Source organism: Chenopodium quinoa, unplaced genomic scaffold (genome assembly GCF_001683475.1).
Source record: "Chenopodium quinoa cultivar QQ74 unplaced genomic scaffold, ASM168347v1, whole genome shotgun sequence".
Classification (NCBI taxonomy): domain Eukaryota; kingdom Viridiplantae; phylum Streptophyta; class Magnoliopsida; order Caryophyllales; family Amaranthaceae; genus Chenopodium; species Chenopodium quinoa.
The window spans coordinates 203,456-216,347 of NW_018745281.1; the positions used below are offsets into that span (position 1 = coordinate 203,456).

Genomic DNA, 12,892 nt, shown 5'->3' on the forward strand with positions numbered 1-12,892 from the left:
TTTTTTTTTTATTTTAAAAAAAAAAACTTAAAATTTTTTTTGGGCCCTGGTGAGTCATTTGACCCACCAGGCACAAGGCCCAGTCCGCCACTGAGTATAGTGTAGGCGTTGAAATTGATCCCACCATGTCCATATACCAAACAAATGGGTTCTACAAATGATTCAAACTCATCTTTAGGGTTACATATTTTCGACTCTTTGTCGGCTGATACACAAGAATAGATCGACAAAGCTCTATTATTCTAAGGATTCATTCCGTTCTTGATGGGTTACGTTCGATTATTCGAACGAAAACTAGTCGAGCTTCGTTGTGACAATGTATCTACTTCGTGTCTAATCTAACTTAATTAACTCCTGTTCAGCATGATCATGATATAAATTAAACATACGGAGTATATTAAATTATTAATCATTTTATTATGAAGCGTGTTACTCACCGTGAACTTTCTGTTTAGAGGAAATTTTTTACCTACTCGATTAACTAAAAGAAAACTTGGGTTATAAATTAAAGATTAGGGCTATATATCTACTTGATTTTCCTTTTTTATTGCAATTAATTTCATATGTAAATTTCTTTCTAACAATATAAGTTCACAAAATAAATTCAAGACAACATTTTAGGTGTATTTTCATAGTTTTGAAGAACAAGCTAAGTGAAGAATAGAGCATGCACGTACACTCAACCTATATTTATGGATTAGTGCTCGATTTGATATGTCCTTTTTAACAACATACATTGTCAACTAGTTTTAAACTATTGATTACTCCGATCCTTAGTAATTAATTGATTAATTCTTAAATTTCATATATAATATAAATTCATAGTATAAAAAAAGAAAATAATTAAGATCAATAATTGCATGGACAAAATTATGTCTTTGAGATTGTGAAAAGACTAAAAAGTCGTAAGTAAGAAGTATAATAAAACCTAGCACGACTTCAAAGATGTTGAGCTAATGTAATAAAGGCATAAAGACGCATATATAATTGCGTGAATATAATGATCAAAATGGAATTCCAAATACATGTACACCGTGAACAATATGTGTGAACTAAAAAAACTCCATTAATATTTTGATGAACGGTTTTTTCACCATATACCTCTGAGTTTTTTGTTTATTCACCATATACCCCTGAAAATTTTCAAATTTACCATATATCCCTAAGTTGTTACAAAAATTCACTACATACCCCATGAAAACAAGATGAGTAGAATTTGGTTAATTATACATCGAAACCACCCTAGATCTCTCTCCCCCATCCCCAAAACCACTTCTCTCCTTTCTCCAACCCCCCAAAACACTCTAAATCTCCATAACCATATATGAATGATTAATTTTAAAGATGAAAAAGGAAATTTGGGGTGGTTTTGGGGTGGGAAAAAGGAATGTGAGTGGTTTCGGGAGTAGGGGAATGTATTTAGGCTGGATTCGGGTCATAATTAACCCTAATGATTGAAGAAGTTAACAATCATTAGTCATCAAGGGTATATGGTATATTTTTGTGAAAACTTGGGGGTATATGATGAATTTAAAAAAGTTTAGGGGTACACGGTGAATAAACAAAAAACTCAGGGATATACATTGAGAAAAACATTTGATGAACTATACATGATATTTCTTGCACGTGCATTGAATATTGAGACTTCTAAAGCAGATTAATTTGACTTCTTTTTGCAAATTACTTTCTAAACACTTGAATAATAACTCTTTTTTAAGACTAAATATAAAGACGGTAGTATATTAATTACCATGAGCATAGATTCAACTCCGTGATTCTTCACAGTTGTACAATTGTCAAATCGACTGATGATGAAGGACATGATATGATTTCATATTTCAAAAATAGCTTTATTATACTACGTATGTATATAATAATTGTGTCATTTCTATAGGAGTAAATAAGTTTAAATGATTGATTTAATGGTTAGAACTTAAGTAATTATTGTCGGCATAGTATTTATGTAGAAGCCAATGAAATGTATAAATAATACTCCATAATTCTTAGAGCATCTCATTAATCAATCTCACTACCCAAAGTATGAACATAACTCGTACTTATATTTGCTAGTATGTAGAGGAATTCTAGTACGTAGTAGTAATTGGCAACTCAAATGAGAAATATAATGAAAATTTTGATATTATCAAAACGACATCTAGAAATTTACCTTTAAATTGCATAATATATGAATAAAAAATTCATTACTACTCCTCATGACAAATTAAATCATCAAGGATTGTCATAAAAGAAATATAATATATACAATATTGTTTAATTGTTTATACTTTGAAGTTTTATAAATCTTACATTAGGCAGCACATCATTAATTACCAAGTGATATTATAATTTTGGAAAATCAAGATGACAATTGTTCTCCAACGCAATTTCTAATTAAGTTGCAATAATCCACATAAAATAAATAATTTCACAAATTGATGATAATATTTTAATAATTAAACAAATGATAGATAACAAATTAAGATAACCTAAACTAAAAGGCTTAGTTAGCTAGTTAATTAGACAAATCAAATACAATAATTGAACCATGGTTTTTTTTCATTTATATAAATAAGATTTTGGGTAAAAGATTTTTCCAATACATTACTTACTAATTACTATACTACAAATCTACAAATTTCTTAGAAACTAACATAAATTATTGCTTCGAAAAAAGCTTTCACCCATCGGCGCGGGCACTTACCAAATTTACAACTCTGAAAACCATGCATCCAATCCATAGCATCGAGAACGAATCTAACAAGTCCACAATTCTCCAATATCCAAGCACTAATGATGAAGCCATAATAGATTATTGACCATCATCACCCATAAAAGCTCGAAGATCCTTCATAACAACCATATAGTTCAGCATCATCAACATTGAAGTGATTCCCAAAGTAATCAAAGCTCATAAGATGATGATCGGACGGTCCGAAACAAGCCGAGAAATTATTATTAATAACCTCATCTTCTTGATGATCATCTAGTTGACTACCATTGACCTCATTACTTTGATCATCCGTACTATTATTACCACCATCAGTTGAATCATCATTAGTAGCCACCACTTGGCTTTCATCATGGTCTATAGGCCACTCCACTACAGCGTCGCGGCCGGTGAGCCCTTGTACAAGGGCTTGAAACCCGGCCGCGGCAACTTGGAACTTCATAGGGTTAGAGATGTGAACCACTTTGAGTGGCCTATTGTTGTTGTTGTTGTTGTTGTTGTTGTTGTTGTTCAACATCATAAGGTGGTTGTTGTTGATGTTGTTCTTGTTTCTAGATCTTGTTGATGATTTTTTGGTGGGTTTATTTTTTAGCACAACATGTTTGTTGCTAAGTTTGTGGGGTGGTTTGGAGAAGTGAAAACTAGGGTTTTGGCTAACATCAGACATTTTTTTGTTTTTGGGAGTTTTGAAGAATGATGAGATTATTATACAAAAAAAGATGATATTGATTTGGTGTCGGTGGGGTTGTAATAATAACAAGGCTTTTTGGATTGGATGAGGAAAGATAAGAAACGATATATAGGACAACTAGACGAAAGAAATGAAGGGAATTGAAGTGGCCTAATGAGAGCGAGATAAATTGAGCCCCATTCATCATCACTCTCTCAACTCTAACTCTATCTTTCAAACTTACCTCCACTCACTTCATCTAGCGCGTGATAAACTCGCTATATATGTCAGCATGAAATTTTGTCATTTGATAAACAAAATAAACAGGGGCTTCCTCTTTTGAGTAATAATATCTTTAATTTTCAATGAGTATAAATTTTAAAAAGTTGATATTTAAAAACTATACATTAAGAAGATTTCAGCAGATATTAAGCACAATCATTAGTTATCAAAGTAGTGTACTATGTGTGAATAGATATGTAGTGCAAAAGTTAACCTTATGTATAAATCAACATACACGGTGTGACCATATTGGTTTATAAGAGCAATTTGTATTCATTCGTATGTGTAACATCATTTATATTATTCATAAGAAGTAATCTCATTTGTCCTTAAAAGTAACCCACATTCATTAAACGAGTAATAAAAATAATAAAAGAGTAACCCCGGCCCATATGTTTATTCGAGTAACCCCCTAATCTTTTGTGTTTATGTCCTTTGATTACTAATTAAAATAAAATTTCACTTATTTATAAAAGTAATTTAACCCCATTTTTCCATTGGAGTAACCCCACATCCGACAAGTCCCATTGGTATATTGCTCATCGCAGTAACCTCGATCTATTAACAATTAATTATCTTATATGTGAAGTGGTCACAATATGTTGCTAGCCTCATATAAGAATTTGTAAAAGTTACATGGGGCACTAAAAGAAACGAATGAATCAAAAGGAAAGATGTTTTACGAGTATTATGCACACTTTTAGATATTATATATATATATATATATATATATAACCAGTGTATTTTAAAAAGTAAAATGAATTAATATGACATTTGCAATGAATATCAAAACTAGTAAATATATACAAACATATATATGGGATTTAATATTATTTTAATTAAGCTAAACCACGATCATATCATTGTAGATGAGATCTTACATTATTTATGATTACCCTCTTTCATATACATTACTATGTGATACGGCGATCCACGAAAGAGTCTTTCAATCCATTGCAATTTGAAATAAAAATAAGGTCAAAGGAATATGACACAGTCGGAATTAATGGAAGAAAAGCAAGCGCAATTCTTAATACGAACACACATATTTACTCATTTACAAGCGATAAATCTGTAAAAACTCCGAAATCCACCAGAAAAGAGTAAAACTCTCAAGAATATTATTATAACTAGTTTAAATCCCGTGCAATGCACGATTTTACCAAAATTTATAGAGATTTACAATAATTTGTATGTAGTTCAATAATTGTTTAACAAATCTATTATGTTTATAAAAAGTATAATAAAGTCCATTTCATTAAAAATTATGAATTTTTATAATACTAAATTTGCTATATGTAGTTACAAAAAATTATATTGATTTTGGATCATTATAATTTTTTAAATATAAATGATATGAAATGATATTTATCTTGAATATATATAATAGTAAAGTAGGAAGGAAAATATTCTAGTAAATTACATATATCTTAAGTTAACACTAAAAATTTTTGGCAGGATTTTTTAACCGACGTGTGTCATTTTTTATTCGTCTTTAGTATATAGTAAGATAAATATTAAAAAATAACCACATATAATAAAAGTTATAATGAACATTTTAATATTACAGAAAGTTTAGTTTAGATTTTATGTAAAGCAAATGTCATTATTTAGATACAATAATTGTTAGTTATGGTAAGGATTTTTTTAAAGCAAATACTTTGGCGGGAAAATATTTAGTATAATGTTGTCAAGTGTCTCTTTAGATTCGCCTTTAGTAATATGTAATTGATGTCAAAACTAATTTCTAAAGATGGTTAAAAACGTTTAAATAGTTTAAACAAAGTCCTAGTACGAAAATTAGGCAAACATAAGATCCGGAAAATGTTTAAATGCGATTTTCGGGCCCTAAACGCACTCGGATGGCTTAAAAAGCCTGTTGCCCACGACATAGCATTGACTTGGACTCGTTGCCAATTTTCATTTCCCAAAATATAGTTTGTTAAGCAATTTGACTTCGAGAGCCTGACTAATAAAAATCATGACTAGTAAAAAATCAAATCAAGTCCTTTCAACATTAAATTTCTTCCTCGAACCCCGCTGCTAATCTCCCTACGTCAGAATATCACCTTCAATATTTAGAAAAATATCACCATAAATCACTTGAACATAGGTAATTAATTATCACTTTTCAAAGTTTGATTTTATGTTACCTAGGTAGCTTAGGTTCACTATTATCGGGTGAGTTGGTGGGAGTGTGGGACTAAGTTTAATTTATTGTATACAAATACGCAATTTGTTTACAAGTTGACACTTTGATCCTATAATCCTATATTGTTGGTTTTGGTAGATGAATTGTTTTAGTTCAAAAAAATATATATATTGTTGGTTTTGATTTGATTGCACTGTAATTGTGTATTGATAGTTATACACTTGTAGTAGTTATCGTAAAGAATTTTCCTTACATACATTACAAATAGTGTGTGTTTAATTTGTTACTACTACATTCAATTCATCTCCACCCATTTTGCTGCTTGTTAATTTGTTTTGCAATTTTCAATACACACACGTCTTTGATGAATACTAATAATTGCAATTTATATTATTGAATATAATTCGTATTAAAATTATATATTGAAATAAAACTAATCCTATGTATATATAAGTATGTTTTTCTCTAATATATTGATGAATAATAATCATCAAACTTGTGCTAATATTTAATCTATAATCTTATTATCAATCACTTTTAACTATTGGAAATTCTAACTATTCCAAATTATCAAGTACATTAGATAATACGAAGTAGTATAGTTTAAACTAATAACGTGACAAAATCCAAAATGAGTGTATTATAAATAATGAGTACGTAATTTCTTAACACAATCCATATACGGAGTATATGTTAATTCCGTTAGTTCTTGAAACAGGAGTGTAAGAATGTTGTCACCAATATTGTTTAATTTTAAGTAGTGCTAATTAATGATGATGAACGTATATAGTACTCCGTAGTGTTCTTAATTAAGTATTCACTTGTAGGTTGGTATAATTAAATATAATTAGCACAATGGTTCAAAAATATATATATAATAAGCAAAAAATTTGCAAAAGTCATAATTCAATAAACAGAAGTCAACGCAAGCTTTGGTGTGGATTACTGCAGGACATGCATTATCTGTTGAAGAATCATTATCTGTTATCATCATTAATAATATTAAACCGTTGACCTTTAATGATTCTCTAATGTGTACGAGTAGCTAGGAGGAAAATAATTAAATCTCTTACAAGAAATACTTATCTCAATTAAATATGTTCATAGACATCACAAATTCATGAATAAATCGGATTTTTATGAGCTCATTGTAAGACAAGAAAAAGTTAGCCCTGAAAGTATACCTTTATATACTAACTAGGTTAGGTCCCGTGCCATTTACGGTAATTTTTAATAACTACTCTATAATTATTAACACTATATTTAGTTATAACAAAAAAATCTATTTAAGTTACTATAAAATGAATTAATTATGAAAGAGTCTATTATTAACAAAATAGATAATTTAAAATACACATATATGTATATTTATATATATTTCACTAACTAATTTATATCATTTCTTCTTTTAACCAAATGAATATCTTACAACTATGTATCTAATTCGTAAATAGATTTACTTTTTACACACTATTAATCCATTCCCTCTTATGCGGTTTTTATTTTTCTTTTCAATAATCAACTGGCGAAAAAAATTCATATCTTTCCTAGCAAGCTTTTTAAACATAATTAAATACAAAAATATTTTTTAAAAAAATAATTCTTGTTGTAAAAATGGTAAGAGTAGTATATAGCATTATGTATGTCATAAATTATGTTAAGAATTTAATTTTCATTTTTTTAACTTTAGCTTATGGTATCAATATATATAGTGGAAGGATACATTAAATCTTTTTAATCTTCTATTTATATATAAGATTTGTTTCCTAAATAATTTTTTTTTTTTTTTTTGGACACACCAGAAAAATAACACGTGTCATTGCTGATGTGTCTTTTAGTATATAGTTATTGATAAAAGTTACCATATTTTACACAAATAATTCTACTCCTAAAAAACACTCCTAAAGTATTAAAGTAATCATCATATTAGCATTTATAACATGTATCAGTTAAAAAAATACACATTAAAAATACAATCATACTTATAAGTTATAACAAACTAAAAGTTGATTTTTTTAAAAATAAAACACACTTTATGGGTTAAAATTACCATAAAAATTGTTAAAAATTACCTCTGATCTATTGACCGTCTTTTAATAATATTAACGAAAGTCTGCCTCCTTTTACAAAACTTATTGTATATAAGCATACATAGTGTATTTGATTAAAGGTTTGTTGTTTATAAGATGTTTAATGAATTGAAATCATGATTATTAAGAAAATTGACAATGAAAAAATGAAAACTAATTTTCTATTTCCTGTATTTGATTTTTTGTTTTTTTTAAAAAAAAATAAATAAAAACAAATCAATAAAGAGCAAACCCAAAAATAAGATGATTCTAATTAATTTTGACTATTTTTTTTTATATATATAAAAGTATATCCTACAAGTCTACAACTTAAAAAAAATAAATAAATAAATAAATAAATAAATTGAAAACTACAATGATGTCGAACAGGTCCAACTTGCTACGTTTGTTTTAATTTAGAACGTCTTGTACGAAGTACACAACTCATTTACATTAATTTAATCATTGTGATTAATAATTCATATGAATCATACACAAGAGTATTATTCATCTGACCACAATTTTAGTTAGTAAATGAACTAATCGGAGTTTATCATTCTAGTAATGTACAAAGCCTCTTATGCCATTTGGCTGAGTTTGATTAAATTTATGAAGCAGAACTTAATTATGTGGGCTTAGCAAATTAAATGAAAGCAGGTTTGATTGTGATGGATGTAGAATATCAAATCTTATCCAATACATCTATAACAAGAGTGTACTTTTGACATGTAGGAACTTAATTCAAATTAAAAAAAAAATCAATTCTATTTACCCAAAAAAAAAAAAAAAAACAATTAATTGTATACTAGGTTAAAATCTCGTACAATGCACGATTGTTAAATATTTTTGACAATAATATTACAAATTACTACATAAAGTATTTAAAATATATTCATAAATATTTCATTTGGGTATATATGGAATATGATTGTCAAATTGAAAAGAAAATATTACAAGGTATAAAGATTTTTTCACAAGGTAATGACAAGTGTCATGAAAGAATTTGCTTTTAATATAAGTTAATAGATTGATTATTTATTTTAATTTTTATTTTTTTGAGGGGGGAAATCAGTTAATTGTATAGGATGAATGGATGATGGTAGTTAACTTCTCGTAGCACCCAAGTAAATTACACAAAAACTTCCTCAAAATAAATGAAAAAGATTGTTTCGCCTTTCCTTGAATAAGCGAAACTTTTGATCATTTTAATAGTAACTCTACAATGTACAAATATTTATTGTACACTAGACTTATTTAAAAGTTTGTGTAACATTTATAATCACAGCTAACTATAATAAACAGAACAGGAAGACGAGAGCGCGACAACGCGTACCCTAACATGTTAGCGATTTAGACTTAAAACAATAAGACAAGACGAAAAAGAAGCATGTGAAGTGGACGCGCAGTAGGGTGAGAGTGTATGAGAAAGAGGAAGTGAAACATAAAAAGAGGGGTCATTTTCAACCACTTTGATCAGTATTCAAATACACTTGCCCCATCACATATCAAAAGCTACTATACTGCCCACTTGAAAATCTTTTTTCCGCCTTAAATTTTAATTAAAACATACCAGTAAGAAATGCCACTTGTAATCCTCGGATTTGTTATGACATACTTGATGACGTAATATGGCAAGTACCGAGTGACCTCATGTAGCCGCCTCAGCTGGAATTTTGGGTGTCCTCAAAACCCCCTCTATAAAAATATCTATAATATGCTAATATATTCCCTTACCCATTGCTTCCATTGTCCCTAATTTTTTGGTGAAACGCTAAACATCGTCCGCAAATTACCATATAAATCCCACAAATATGATTTGGTGTGACCATTATGCCCATTTTCTAAAATTGAAATAATCTCGGTTTAAAAAATGTGGAGCCGTACTGGCTCGCCGGGGGAGACCGGAGGGCAGGCCGGAGATGCGGGGGACGCCGGAGGTACGTCGTCGTCGACGGAAAACGACGTAAGTCACCGTTAAAATTCACGGTTTACCGTCGGAGTGGCTCCGGCGCCTAGGATGGACGCCCAATCCGTAGCCTGGACGTCCAAGCCAGACGCCAGAACCACCAGAGTGGCGTCCAGCCCAGACGCCCAGACCACCAGACTGGCGTCCTGGCCAGGCGCCACTCTACTGGCTGAGGCGGCCCTGCCAGGCGCCAGTCCAGTGGCTGTGGCAGCCCTGGCAGACGCCACCCTTATAAATTAATTTATTTTTTTTTCTTTTTTGATTTTGTTGTTGTTTTTTATTTATTTATTTTTTTAAAAAAAAATCGAAAATGATTTTTTAAAAAAATTCGAAATGGGTTTTTTTTAAATTAATTTTGAAAATTCGAAATAGGTTTTTTTAAAATTAAGTTTGAAAATTCGAAATGGTATATTTTTAAATTTAGTTTGAAAATTCGAATTGGGTTTTTATAAAAATTAAGTTTGATTATATATAATTATGCTTTTTTTTGTGTTAATTCTGTGTAAATATAGAAATTAAATGTATTATCCGTTAAATGTATTTATTGTAATATATAATTGATGCAGGAATATGGTGGAGACGGAAATGATTACAGTGGGATATTTGGACATGATGGTCCATTCGAAGAAGCTCAACAGGCGATTGATTGGGCAAAACAGGTTGCAATTGCAGCTGGATTTCGCTTGGTAGTAGTAACTCATAAATCTCAACGGGATGGTAGAATGGATCGCATTTTGAGATGTGACCGTTATCGCAAAAGAGAAGAAAGAGATTTTCGTACAGCCACTCGGTTTGATACAAAGCGGAAAGGTTGTGGGTGTGAGTTCAGAGTAAAGGTTCGACAACTACGGAGTCGTGACGGTTGGGAAGTGATTGGTTACTCTAAATGGGGGTATCACAACCATGAGATGATAGTATATGAAGAGGGTCATCGACAACTGAGCGGCTTAAGTCCTGCTGCGAAACTAGTTGTGAAAGAAATGAGTGATGCTCAAGTCAAGCCTGCTAAAATATTAGCATCTGTGTTAGAGAAATTTCCAGAAGACCATCCAAACCGAAGACACATCTACAACGTCAGACAACAACTCAGGTTTGAACGGTCAGAGGGAAGGAACCCTATACAGCAGCTGCTACACCAGGCACAATCACGTGGTTACCTGTTCTGGTTTGATTCCGATGAAGATACAGCGGAGGTGACTCATCTTTTCCTTGTGCATCCTGATTGTGCTGATATGATCAAGTCTTGGCCATTTGTGATTTTGATCGACTCAACGTACAAGACAAACAAGTACAAGTTCCCACTGGTTGAGATCATGGGGATGACTCCAACGAACCAGAACTTTCTGATTGGTCATGCAATCATCAAGGATGAGACGGCTCCAAGTTATTATTGGGTGTTGGAGAAGCTGGGAAACTACATCGGGCCTCATGTTCATCCAGCAGCCATCGTCAGCGACTGTGAGGGAGGTCTCTTTGCCCCCATAGCAGAGTTGTTTCCCGAATCGAACCACTTATTGTGCACATGGCACATCAACAACTGCGTGAAAGTGAAAGCCTACAACCTTTTCAAGAAGAATTTGGAAATGACAGAGAGATTGGTGACTGGTAAGTGGCGGAAGATCCTACAGGCTACCACAGAGGAAGCGTATGAGCGAGCATTAGCTAACTTCAGGGATTCGTACCAGTGGTGTCCGGCACTGGTGGACTATGTGATGCAGCAATGGGTCCCTCACAGGGAAAAGTTTGTCAAATATTGGATAAACCAGGTACTTCATTTTGGGAACACTACAACATGTAGAGTTAAGAGCGCTCATAGAGCTACCAAGGACTGGATTGATTCATCGACCGCTGCTTTGGATACACTGTTTGATAGACTTAACAAGTCAATTGAAACTCAGAAGAACGACATCAGGAACTCTCTAGAGGACTCCAGACGACGACATGGTACGATGTATAGCCATTTTATATTTAAGATTCTCCATGGTCGTGTGTCGCACTACTGCTTGGGGTTGATTCTCACTGAGCTGAACAGGATGAGGGACTTGGCTGACGAAGTGTATGCTCGGTGTGGGTGTGCTATTTCAGTAACTCATGGATTACCTTGCGCATGCACCATTCACCGCGTTATTACAGAAGAAAGGGCGTCGTTACATGTTGATCAGGTCCATTCATTCTGGAGGACGCTTGTTATTTGTGAGCATGCAGACACTCAAACGGCCGACCGTGAACAGGAGGAGTTGGAGCAGTTTCGTTCGATGTACGACCGAGTGTCCTCCAGCCATCCTTCTATTATTCGTGACGCTACTCATGTACTTCATGACATGTTCCACACGTCTACCTTAGATTATGAGGAACCCGAAGGAGTTGACCGTCCTCGAGGTCGACAACGGCGGAACAGGAGTGCGTTTGAGTATATCCGTGGTCTTGGTCGTGGTCGTGCTCGTGGTCGGACATCGTCATCTAGTCGTAGTCAATCTTCATCGTCTGTGAATATGCCCCTGAGAACTGGTACGTTTTGGTTGTTTTTATTGCACATAGTTTTAAAGTGTTACTCCTGCCTTCTTAACTGTCTATAATTATATGGTGAATAGGAAGAAACGATGTTGATCAGTTTCCGTACAAGGAAAGGATACCTGCGATCATCATGTCGTACTTGGAAGGGTGGAATGATGTAGTCGGAGATGGTAACTGCGGATTCCGGGTCGTGGCTGATGTTTTTCAAATGGGCGAAGACAACTACGGTTTGGTGCGTCAGTTGATGTACAACGAAATTGCCTCTAACCGAAATGTTTATCGTCATGTGTACCAGGATGACTTGGATGGCGCTCTGCGACGTATCCGGTGGGGAGGTGGACCTTGCGGCCAAAATCATTATTTTGACGCGCCCCTAGATCTGTTTGCCGTTGCAAACATTTACAAATGCGCAGTCATGCATTTCGGCCTGGGAGTGCATAGTCAAGCTTATTATCCTTGTATCCCGGTTCTCCCTTGGCGGTCGCGTGAGACTGTCACCACACCGGTCAGA

General features: G+C 32.6%; 1 protein-coding gene across 1 annotated transcript; it reads right to left on the bottom strand.

Annotated features, from left to right (window-relative positions):
• Window positions 1-2,809: 2,809 nt before the first annotated feature.
• On the bottom strand, window positions 2,810-3,245 carry LOC110711547 (putative uncharacterized protein DDB_G0274535). The gene is made up of 2 exons (XM_021889959.1): window positions 2,964-3,245; window positions 2,810-2,845 (listed from the first exon to the last, which is right to left on the bottom strand). Exons 1-2 carry the CDS (start codon window positions 3,243-3,245, stop codon window positions 2,810-2,812), a joined length of 318 nt encoding a protein of 105 aa, XP_021745651.1.
• Between the last annotated feature and the right edge of the window lie 9,647 nt (window positions 3,246-12,892).

What these genes read in the sequence shown, in the direction of transcription:
- LOC110711547 (XM_021889959.1), bottom strand. Translation starts at nt 3,245, where the DNA reads ATGTTGAACAACAACAACAACAACAACAACAACAACAACAATAGGCCA. An exon ending in ATGATCATCAAGAAGATGAG is followed by an intron (nt 2,846 to 2,963) that starts GTTATTAATAAT and finishes GTTGTTATGAAG; the next exon opens with GATCTTCGAGCTTTTATGGG.